This window comes from Rosa rugosa, chromosome 1 (assembly GCF_958449725.1).
Source record: "Rosa rugosa chromosome 1, drRosRugo1.1, whole genome shotgun sequence".
Classification (NCBI taxonomy): domain Eukaryota; kingdom Viridiplantae; phylum Streptophyta; class Magnoliopsida; order Rosales; family Rosaceae; genus Rosa; species Rosa rugosa.
This window is the reverse complement of record NC_084820.1, coordinates 6354141-6366154: the sequence shown is the minus strand read 5'-3', so window position 1 is coordinate 6366154 and position 12014 is coordinate 6354141. Positions and strand designations below refer to the sequence as shown.

The 12014-nt window shown below is 48.8% G+C and overlaps 1 protein-coding gene across 1 annotated transcript; it reads right to left on the bottom strand.

Moving 5' to 3' along the window:
- Window positions 1–6948: 6948 nt before the first annotated feature.
- On the bottom strand, window positions 6949–7892 carry LOC133733424 (uncharacterized). Its single transcript, XM_062161077.1, has 2 exons — window positions 7214–7892; window positions 6949–7140 (listed from the first exon to the last, which is right to left on the bottom strand). Exons 1-2 carry the CDS (start codon window positions 7814–7816, stop codon window positions 6949–6951), a joined length of 795 nt encoding a protein of 264 aa, XP_062017061.1. The 5' UTR covers window positions 7817–7892.
- Between the last annotated feature and the right edge of the window lie 4122 nt (window positions 7893–12014).

The following is a 12014-nucleotide window of genomic DNA, read 5'->3' as shown; positions in this document are numbered from 1 at the left end:
AAGAGCAACAACAAATACCATCCAAGCCATACCATTGCAGGCTGCTGCTGCTCGCCAGAATGTGGCGATACCTCCTCCTCCTGGTCCTGAATACGTGAGATGTGATGAGGTGGAGGAGATGATCCGGCTGGCCAATCCTAGGGCCCAGATGGATGGGGTCTATGAGGGACCTTTCCCACCGCACATAATGCTCGCGCCTTTCCCCAGGGGTTATAAAAACATCATATTTGCTACTTTTTCAGGGGAGGATACCGAGAATGCGGCAACTCATCTGGCCAGGTTCAGGGTACAATGCGGCCAGTACCAGAATGATGACATCCTCAAGTGCAGGATCTTTGGCACTTCTCTATCAGGGGCTGCCTTTAGGTGGTTCTCCAAACTACGACCAGGAACTGTGGCAGATTGGCCTGCAATGGCAAAGCTCTTCCGAGAGACTTTTGGGGCCACAGAACCTGAGGTAGACTTGGCTTCTCTCACCCAGATGGCCCAACAGCCCACGGAGTCCGCTGTGGCCTACCTTCAGCACTTCCAGATTCAAAAGGCCAAACTGAATGTGATCCTGCCGGAGAAAGAGTTGATCAAGTTGGCAATCAAAGGCTTAGAGCCACGCCAGCGAAAGAAGCAGCATGGAAGCATGATTCAGTCAATGGGAGAGCTCATCACAGAGGTGGGAAGCTTTGAACATCTCCTCAGAGAAACTGATGCCAGGAAAAATGCGTCCAGAGGGACATATGTACCAGGGAAAAATCGCACCATAGCGGCCCTGAGCTACCAGCCGGCTACGTATGATCCTTACTATCACTATCACAGTGAGGATTTGGTTCAGGAGGACGATGAAGAAGATGAGAGCGACATCACCGCTTATGAACTGACAGGGAGAAAGAACCCAGCCTTGAAGCAACTGAAAATCTCCAAGGAACCTGTTAAGCTCAAATCGATGGCCTTCACTAAACCTGAGTTCGCGGCGTATACATATGATGCCAACAAGGCACATGAGATTCTAGATGAGACGATCGCCGCGAAGATGGTGAAGACCGACTTTGGACCTTTCCCTCGACCAGATCAGCTGAAAGGAAAGAAGTATTGTAAATTCCATAACTTGTGGAACCATAATACAGCTGACTGTGTGAAGCTCAAGGACCAGATTCAGGTATGGCTCAATAACGGTAGTCTTCAAGTGGAAGCTCCAGTAACTGCAGCAGCGCTTGTTGACCTAAACCCTTTTCCTGATACTGGGATCAACATGGTCGATGTGAACTGGACCAAGCAGAACCAGAGGAAACCAACCCTGGATTTGAACACACAGGGGCGAGAAGGAGAGCCTAACGAGGCCCCTGCCCAGAAGAAGGCTAAACCATTTGGTCAAGCCTCACCCGTAGTGTTATGCTCGCGATGCAAAGAAGAGTGTGGCATCCAAGTGTCGCACGAAGAGGTCGAGCAAACATTTCGTTTTGGCTCTCTCCCGCCCATCAAGTGGGCCTCGCCATCGCGAAACTATCAACCTTCCAGCCCGAGAGAAAGGGAGGAAATGGGGTCACCTACATCACCAAAGGACTCCAATCTGTTCAAGAATCTGAGGGCAGCTACGGTTGATCAGCAGACAGAGGAGAAGGCTGCAAACAAGCACAAAGACATCCTGACCAAACCCTACATACCACCTGCTTCAAACGCTACCATCAAGGAAGGGAAGTGGTACACCAGGGAGAAGGGGAAGGCAGTGGAGATAAGTCATTCCAAGAAGCAAAAACTGCAGCGCAGGTTTGGGGAAGCCAAGCGCGCGCTCGAGGCTTTAGACCAGGGTCTGATCAAACCTTCACAATTGGTCAAATCGCCTGAGCAGTATCAGAGGGAGTTGGAAGCACTTGCTGCCAAGCCATTAGTGGCCCCTCGCAGTTTGCAAAAGCAAGCGAGCTCAGCAAAAGAGGCATCTGAGCCCAGTGTTTTTTGCAGAATTACCAAGGAGAGAACACTTCCGCCAGCCAGAAAGGAGAGCTCGCCGTCCAGGCGCCGGTCGTTTCGCGAGGAACCAGAAGCCAAATCCTCAGTTTTCGAGAGACTGGGGGGCAAGGATAGGACTACCGACACTTTACAGTAGAGACCTAAGAAAGTCCAGAATGTAGTAGTTGCTCCCCTAGAGGCGGACGCTACTAGGGAACCAAAGTCAGTTTCCCCTGAACAAGCTCCCGTGGTTCAGAAGCATGAGCAGTGTGAGGTAAAAGGCCTCACTGAGGAATCCTTAGTAGACAGGTTGGCTAAACAGTTCAACACGGCTATCCCTGTCAACGAACCCAAGCTTAACCTGAAGGACGACATAGGTGAATTAGATACGTCCTGCAATATGGTTTATGTGCTCCCAGCGCGGTATGCAATACCGGTCGCTGCTCAGGAATGCGTAGAAGCTGAGGAATGTAATACACAGCCCTTGCAGATCACGTCAGCGGTCAAAACACCGGTAGAAGAGACTGTCTTTCTGGAAACAGAGGATGCCAACAGTAAAGAATTCTTCATGAGCTTCACTAGGCCAACGCCTGCTATGGTCCAGCACATGAGACCTTTATACATCACGGCAGAAGTTGGCGGTACCAAAGTTAGCAAGATCATGGTTGATACTGGAGCTGCTGTTAATGTCATTACTACTAGGACCATGCACTTGCTTGGAATCAAGAAGGAGAAGATCCAGTCAACGTCTCTCACTCTAAAAAACTTCGCGGGGACTATAACAAAGACCTTGGGATTACTTTTCTTGCGTATCAAGGTAGGTCCAGCAGAGGGAGTTTATGCTTTCTTTGTGACAGATTGCTATGCGGCCTACAACGCTATCCTGGGAAGGGACTGGATTCACCGGAGCTATTGTGTTCCGTCAACCCTCCATCAGGAACTTATTATGTGGAACAGGGAGACAGATAAAGCTGAGGTGATCAAAGCGGATCCTCGTCCATTCCCAGTTTCCGCAAACTATGTAGATGCCAGGTACTATTTGGAGCCTATCGCTCCATTGCAAGTCAGTGGCCTCGATAACAAAGGCCGCCCTACAGGGGTGACGGCCTCTGAACTGGCACAGTGGGGGCTTACGCTCGCAAAAGAAGGCTTGGAAAGGCCTGGCCACGCTGTGCCTAAACCCTTAAACGATTAATGGATTACGAGCTTCCAGAGGAAGGGATAGAGGCCCTCCACTCGCTGTACGAAATATTATCATCATATCTAGTGGAAAAAGAGGCCTATGAGCGAATCGCGATTTTGGAAATCGTTGAAGAAGAACTCTCTGATCAGGAACAAGAGGATGAGGTGGAAATTCAGCTCGCTCCGGCAGCGTTGGACGACACGCCTCCCAAAGTCAGAGACCCTACCGAGAAAGTCAATCTCGGGACAGCAGATGAGCCTATGGAAGTGGCTATCAGCGCTTACCTAGAGCCTAGCGAGAAACAGAGGCTTATCGACTTATTGCTAGAATTCAAAGACTGCTTTGCGGAAAAGTACGAGGATATGCCCGGCCTGTCACCGGACTTGGTTTGCCACCAGCTACCAACACTCCCTGACAAGAGGCCTGTGAAACAAGAACCGCGAAGAATGAATTCAGAAACTCAAATCCTCGTCAAAGAGGAGGTTGAAAAAATGCATAAATCAGGCATTATCAGGGTGGCCAAATACAATCAATGGCTATCTAACATAGTGCCTGTCCGCAAGAAGAATGGCAAGATGAGGGTCTGCGTAGACTATAGAGACCTTAATACTGCTACACCTAAGGATGTCTACCCCATGCCGGTCGCGGATATGTTGGTAGACGCCGTTGCGCGACATGAATTATTGTCCTTCATGGACGGCACTGCAGGATATCACCAGATTCCGGTCGCAGAAGAGGACAGACACAAAACCGCGTTCCGTTGCCCTGGGTTCGCGGGCGTTTTTGAATATGTGGTTATGCCTTTTGGACTAAAGAACGCTGGAGCGACTTATCAAAGAGCCATGAACCTAATCTTCCATGACATCCTTGGAAAGATTTTGGAGGTTTACATTGATGACGTGGTTGTCAAATCTCAGAAAAGAGGGGATCACATCACAGATCTCAGGAAAGTATTCCCATTAACGGGCGTTTCCTGAAGAAATACTACCCTAGTGTTTGGGAGTTTGAAGATCCACCGGATCACCCTTCTTCTCAGACAGGGGGGCAACCTTAGTCTCCCCAGGTTCGCTTCATCCATAATCAGGCCTTTTCTGTGGCCTTAGTATCTTGTACTTGCTTCACCTACGAATACTAGGGGGGCAACACTCTATACATTCAAGCCTTATTTGAGGCTTTATTTTTGTTCGGGCCTTATTTGAGGCTTTATTTTTGGTCAATAATTTCAAATTTCTTGTTATTGTTGTCAATTTTTCTTTTCGTTGACATTATGGTGTTAAGAATGCATGTAATGGCCTATACCTGAGGCCTTATTTTATACATTGATTTGCAAAAGTGTTAAAAACTTTCATTCATAAAGTGGCTTTGCGGCCAAGAGCAGTACAAAGTGCAAATCAAAATAATTACATTTGCGGTTTACAAGGCCAGAAGTGGCTTAGAATAGAAACCATAAAGTTACAGATCTACTAAGAGTTTCTGGATCTTGTGGCAGCGAGAGGGCTGTGCTCGGGCGTTCATACTCTCCCTCTCTTCACCCACATGCCTCCTTTGATCTGAGTCGCAGCCGCTACCGTCTGTACCGGATGAAAAAGGAAGGAAATAACCCTTCGCAACCCTTCTGGTTGGATTATCCTCCGGGATGGAGATGGTCTTCACGGAGAGTGCGACTCACAACCATATCTACCTCCAGGGGAAAAACATAAGTCATGCAGTCAGACCCTGGAGGTAGGCTACGGAGCAAGAACAGGCGACCCATATTGGTCTTCCGCCCTTCTTCCTCCTGCTCCACGCGGGCAATCTGAGAGAGGGGACCCCTCAGAATCGGGTTCCGCCGCAGCGGAAGCACCACATGTTCTTCAGTCTAAATGAAACCGGTGGATTTCACCGCGACTTCCAGAGACCAAAGACATGTGGTTGGACCTGAGGTTAGGCCATAAGACCTACCCAGGTATTGAGGTTAAGCCATAAGGCCTAGGAATTTGAGGCTAAGGCTGATATCGTGAGGAGAAGATTGTAGAAACTGGAGGAAGAGAAGTAGAGATTGGGATACTATTTCTGGGAAACCCATATTCATTTGTGTATATCATCTCTCTAGAGTGCAGGTATTTATAGTGCCAGTCTCAGTGGCCTTGACCGTACGATGGGCGGTTGTGATATTCTCACTGCCATCAATGAGCGTATCAATTGGTGTTAAATGCTAAGATCTCGGAAATGAAGATAATTGAAAGCGCGTGGGAAGCGGGGCAGTCTCCAAGGAGGTAACCGCTCCATTTCGAGATTATCTTTTCAATCTTTTCAAACAGTTTTAAAAGCATTAAAACAAATTAAAGCGCTGAACAGTTTAAGAAGTTAAGTTGATATGTATTTGGGCCAAGCAATGTGGGCTAAATATTAGGTTAATAATAATATTATTGTTCGTACGAAACATGGGCTTAATTCTAGAGGCCCAAAAGTCTGCGGCCTGCATGGGTCAGGCGAAGGAAAAGTTCATCTAAACGAAAACTAGCATCCGCAGCAGCTTGTGCGGCTTGTTGGGCTGCCACACGAGCCTGAGCCAGTTCCTGGGATAGCGTCTCGAAGGAAGCGAGGGGTTGTTCTAACTGAGGCTCCGCATGAGTAAGCCTGGTAGTAACATCAGTTAACCGGGCTTGAAAAGCCTGAATCTGGGACCTCAAGTGGTTCCTTTCGAGCGTCAGTTCCCTGATGAGGTTAGCTTGGTCACCCAAGAAGTCGCGCGCGGTCTCTGTGTGCTGAGTGAGGTTCTGATAGTGCGTCTCGGTCTGCCTAGCCTGCGCGTTCGCGACTGCCCGCTCATTGAGCCCTTGAGGAAGATTTTGCAGCATTTGATCGACCTCTTGGAATTGATCTTCAGTGATGGCTCCCTCGCGGAGAAGTACCCTCAAATATTCTAAGACTCTCACGGGCGCACCAGGAATCAAGATATCAGGGCCCAGGAAGCGACGAATGCCTTCTCTAGCTTCATCTACGACCCCAGGAGGGGTCACTTCGAGTACGCGAGCTAACCTTTCCAGAGTGGAGGGAGTTGGTGGCTCAGCGACAGGGGCCTCAGGAGGCTCAGCGACAGGTGCTGCCTCTGGCGCTGGTTCAAGAAGGTCTCCCAATTCTCCGGCTTCAGCGACTTGGGGGGCAGGGGGAGGAAGTTCCTGACCAACCATATTAAGAGCGGGCTCAGCAGCTTCTGCCTCTACAGCTTCAGCTACAGCGTCCTCAGTGTTGAAGGCATTTGGATTCTGAAAGAAGGTATTGTCAGAATATTTAAGCCAGGAAGTAATAATGAATTAGTTGGTTAAGGGAAATACCTCCTCGGCTGGGGGCTCACTCACAACGACCGCTGGCATTGCCTCTGGGTTAACTTCGCTGGGAATAGGAATTGAGTCAGGCACTATTTGTTCCAGGACAGGTATATCGCTTGGTTCCTTGCGAGGTGCATCCGGTAACGGTACTCTATCTTCGGCCTCAGGCGAGCTATCATCTATGATCTGCACTGGGATCAAGGCCAACTGTGCATTACTGGCAGCGCCCGCAGGAGGTGGAGAGTTGTTCACAATAGTTGGCGCTTGGGCTTGGGAAGCAGATGTGCCTTCACCAGCGGCTGAAGATCCTTCTTCAGTGTGTCTCGAGGACCTGTGGCGAACCTGCGAATGAGGATTGTTACATGGTCGCATAGAATGAAAAGAAATTGCTAACAAGTATTGAGTGTGCTTGTGTCTTACCAGTCGGTCAGCGATTGGTTCATCTTCTGCCCATAGGTCAGTTCGAGGATCAGAGCGACTGCGTTTCAGAGTCGAGAGGGCGGCGATCTGTTGGGATCAGAAGATTAGGTTTGATTCGTGGGGGAAGTATGATTTACTCAAACAGAAAGTTCTTACCGTCTGCGAGTCATCATCATCAGAGGAGGATTCTTTGTCTTCAGGCTCTGTCATTACTGCCTTTTGTTTCCCAGACTGGCCAGTGGCTTGGGAAGTGTTGGCTGCGCGACTGCCAGAAAATGGCGTGTTTCCCTGGAATAGCAAAATTTGAATTAAAAGGGAAGAGTAAATGAACAAAGGACAAAACATGAGTCAGGATATTTACCTCTTGAGGGGGTTCGCGGATTACGATACCAGCCTGGGCCTGACGTGGGGCTCGCGCGGGTCGCGGAGCCGGCTCAGCAGCAGGAGGAGGAGCTTGTGCAACGTCTTCAGGGACGCGAGCAAGTAGATCGACGTCGGCAGTATAGGGGTATCGCAGTTCCCCGAAAATGGCAGCGAATAGCTCATCATGCTGTTGCCTCCAGCAGTTAACAGAAACTTCTGCCCACCATGCCTCGTATCCTTCCTCAGCCCCATCCACAGAGTCAATCTCTTTAGCCCAGTCAGGGAGATCAACCAGTGCGAGTGTGCTTTGTGCTGGCGGAGGCCCAGAGAGAGGTCCAAGTCTACGCCAAGAAGTGTTGTAGTTCCAAGCATCATACAGAGGGAATGGCACTAATTGAACAAGGCCGAATTGGCGAGCGAAGTGGTTGGGAGCGTAGAGCTCGTAACTGAGTTCGTCAGCGGCAATCCTGATGTCTGAACAGGAGATTGCGCGGCAAAAAGCCAAGCGCGCGCGATCACTGTAGCGAGAGGCGCCAGGGAGAAATCCGTGTTCAAGCGGAGCCGGGAATCTTCTACTCAGCACTAAGTCGCAGTATGGCATCTCGTGCAGAAGGTACAAGTATGTGAAGCACTCAGAATAAGGAGGGGATGTGTACCTTTCATCGCGACTGAGCCATCGTCCCAGGAGTTGATCAGTAGGTGGAAGCAACGGGATGTCGTCGCGACGAAAATATGGGAAGTAAATTTGAATCCAGAAGTCAAGAATCCAAAAAGGGCCAGAAATGCTAGTTTCGAAGGGATGCATGGTGGCTTGGTACAAAGTGCGATAGAGGGCACCCAGCACTGGTTGTCCTAACCCCACGCGGCGACCGTTGTAGAGGGCCGTTGCCAGAAAGGTCCAGGCACCAGTGGGCTTACAGGAGGAAGTACAGAAGATAAACTTACAGAGCCAGTACTCCAAGAAAGCAATCCCGCCAGTCGCATTGTGCTCCTGGCGGTAATAAGCCAACCACCGCGGATAGGAGCCGCTATGAGCGCTGCGACCATGTTGGGCCATGGTGGAGGTAAAAGTATCAGAGTCGAATTGGCCATGCAAATAAGGCTCGCCGTCGATGGGTAGGCCAGTGACGGTGAGAATGTCCAATAAAGTGATACTCATTTGGCCAAATCGAAAATCGAAGGTGTTGGTGGCGGTGTTCCAAAAACAGAGCAAGGCAGCGAGTGGCGAACGATTGCCACCGCGCGGAAGACGAAAACAAAGATAGATAGTATGGGTGATACCTGCTGCGTTCCAGCGAGCCAGATCTCGAGCTCGCGCCTCACGATACCAGGAAAGCTCCGCCGCACTGATAAAAGATGGCCAATGCCCTATTTTTGATCGATGATTAGGGGTACTCCAACTGGTAAAATCCCCAGGAGTCCTTCGGAGGACTGGGATGGGGCGGCGAACAGGTAAGCCATAGAAGGCGATGGCGTCGGCCGGGAAAGAGTCTCGCGGCGTTGGACCCAGTCCGGCATGGTTGTTCGAGAGTCTGAGGAGCAGGGGTCTCTGGATAATGGTCTGGAGGATCAGGCTGGCACCAATGTTGGTTCCCCAAGAATGGGCGGCCTGTTCATTCAGTTCTTCTTCTTGATCGATAACTATCTTTTTCGGGGGAGCCATTTCTGGGTTTCAAAGAGGAAGATGTGTGCAAAGAGGGTTTCTGGGTTTAGGAGACTAAAAGAGTTTCTGATGTGACAAGTCTGAAGTGGCTGCGGATTTAAATAAGAGATTTTGTGAGGGAAACGATACGACAGAAAGGACGTTTTTCGTGAGCGAAAGGACGCAACCCTCATTAATGACATCGTTTCAAGCATTGAACGCGTCGTTTTAGTCCCCTTCAATCAGTTACATTTTCATGGGCCTGATTTCGAGGCCTGGGGGCCAATGTTTGAGCCCAAAAGTAATTTTGGCAATATCCTTTAGTGGATCTAGCACAGCGGGCCGATACCAGCGGCCCAAAAATAAGCCTACTAGGGTTTGGGTTACAGCTTCACCCATTCCGGAATCCATGAGGAAAACGAAACCTTATTGGAGTCAGGTAGCAAAGATTGACTAGGAAACTTCAATCAATAATCCTTCTACAACAAGGAGCTGTCGAAACCCTAGGTATATATACCAGGTTTCAAGGACGAATTAAGGACGTCTCTCATATCAATCAATCCTAGCGATTACAAAGCCTCCCCGGAGCAAACCTTCAACCTTGTTGAAACCCGGTGACCGTGCGCCAGTCCTAGTCTCTCCAAGAGCCGACTGTCAGCATCACCAAACCAACCGGCGACCGTACTTCCAGTCCCAGTCTCCCCAGGAGCCGACTGCGAGCGCAACCGCCACTGTTACTACCAGCGAAGCAAGGGTAACGCCCTCGCAACCTAGCGAAGCTAAAGTCACGCTTTAGCGCAACCCGTGCTTTCTCCAAACTTCCCAGTGATTGCTCTGCTTAGTCTGCAATACTAAGTATCGATTCGGTGACGCGAAGAGATCACATCCAAAGTCCTTATCCGTAAGGCAAAAGTCCTTTTCCGAAAGGCTAGAGAAGAACCCTGTGATGAGGTTGGTACTCTCCTCGTCCACAGCGCTTGAAGAAGAAGTCAGGTCAAGGGACTACCCCAACGACTGCACCCCGCGGTGCTGGCACGCCTGCGCAATCACTCGCTCAAAAGAGACAGTTTGCAAGCCAACTGGTTTTGGAGCCAAACACTCTTCATGGCCTTTGTTATACTTCTAGTCACTTGTTCCGAGATGGCTATTGTACTGTGCTACTTCCAACTTCGCAGCGAAGATTACAATTGGTGGTGGAGAGCATACCTGACTATTGCCTATTGGCTCCTCTGGTCTGTACATGTTTTCATACTCCATATTCTATTTCTTCACCGACATGGAGATTGAAAAGTTTGTTTCTGTCATCCTTTATTTCGGGTACATGTTAATGGGATCCTTTGCATTCTTTGTCCTAACGGGGACAATAGGCTTCGGCGCGTGCTTCTGGTTTGTTAGGAAGATCTATTCTTCTGTGAAGTTTGACTAATTTATGGTCATTACCATCGATGTGGATGTAGTTCAGCAACACGTACGGCTGCGCCGACAAGTTCTAGTAAAGTTGGGACTATCAGAAACTAATATAGGACTCCAGAAAGAAGGAAACTGTGTTTGTTGCAGCTATTACATGGCGGCAAAGCTATTACCATTCTCATTAGGAGACTAGATTAGTACAGAAGCTACTGTAGGTCTAGTTTGTATTGTCATTGTAATAATATCTCCGCATTGAATCTTCAGCATCTTGTGGTTTTCTACAAGTTTTCATTGTTACTTCAGAGTCTATATTGTGGCCTTAAAAATGGGAGAGCATTTACAGTAGATGAGACTTCGGTTTTCGCCCATTCACAGTAGGTAAGAGTTGCAATTTCAACCTTTTCCTAAAATCTTAGCAGATCCATTTTAGACAGTGCAAGACATTGCTTGGACTACCCATTTATCTTTCTCAGGGATGAATAGGCTGGTACAAAAGTAACGCATTAGCGTAGCAGCCAAGAAAAGCCTCAATGATTTTCCCTCCAATTTTCTAAAGAGAAAAATTCAGCTACCGTCCCCAAACTATGCTGCCAAGGCCAATTTGATACCCGAACTCTCAAAAGTATCAATGTGATACCCAAACACATATTTTGACATCAACGTGATACTTCCGTAAAAAATCCCTAACGTCTCCGTCTGTTTGCTGACGTGGCAAGCACGTGGAGACAAAAACATTTTTTTATCAAGGGCAGAATAGTCTTTCACTGCTAACTAATTTAAAAAAAAAAAAAAAAAAAAAAACCGAGCCGTGAACTGCTCTCTCTCCCCAACTCCCATTCTTCTTCTTCTTCTTCTTCCCAACACTACCTCGTCCCACTCCAACTCACAATAGATCTAGCCAGATGCATCATTTTGTTGCTAAAGATTAGTTTTTTAGAATCGACCTACAAAATCCAAGGCTGCAGCAGATTCTCTTAGCGTGATAAAGCAAAATCCATCGCCGGCCGTCCGCCGTCTCAAATTCCGATGGTCCAATGGACCCTTTTCTAGGTACCATGATCAAATCGGTGAACAAATTGGCCTGAAACTTGGGCCCTTGTCAGTTGGTAAAAGTAATATGCATTATTGGGTTTCTTTGAATAAAAATGAAGTAAAGTTTGTATCTTTCACTCAGAACAACAAAAAGTCTGCATCTTTGAATGTTTCCAGACTACGGTGTCTACCTAGTTTTATCTCAATGAGCTATGTAGAGAGAGAAAAGATGCAACATCTCCTCCCTCTGCGTCCACCCAAAACTGTACTAACCCTCCCTTCAAAACCCCCACCACTCATCTCCTTCTTCTTCCACACCTCCCAACCCCACCACCACCACCCACAAACCCACCATGAAATTATTGGGTCTCCCTCCAGAGTCCAAAAGCTCATTGCTTCCCAATCCGACCCTCTCCTTGCCAAAGAGATCTTCGACTTCGCCACCCGCCACCCCCATTTCCGTCACTCCTACTCCTCCTTCTTCACCCTCATCCTCAAGCTCGCCCGCTCCCACTACTTCTCTCTCGTCGACCACCTCCTCCTCCACCTCAACGCCCAAAACTACTCCCCCTCCCTAGCTCTCTTCACCGACCTCATCAAAATCTACGGTGAGGCCCATTTGCCCCAGAAGGCCCTCAAAACCTTCTACACAATGTTCCAATTCGACTGCAAACCCTCTGTCAAGCATCTCAACTGGATTCTCAAGATTCTGGTC

What these genes read in the sequence shown, in the direction of transcription:
- LOC133733424 (XM_062161077.1), bottom strand. Translation starts at nt 7,816, where the DNA reads ATGCCATACTGCGACTTAGTGCTGAGTAGAAGATTCCCGGCTCCGCTT. An exon ending in TCCGCGAACCCCCTCAAGAG is followed by an intron (nt 7,141 to 7,213) that starts GTAAATATCCTG and finishes TTGCTATTCCAG; the next exon opens with GGAAACACGCCATTTTCTGG.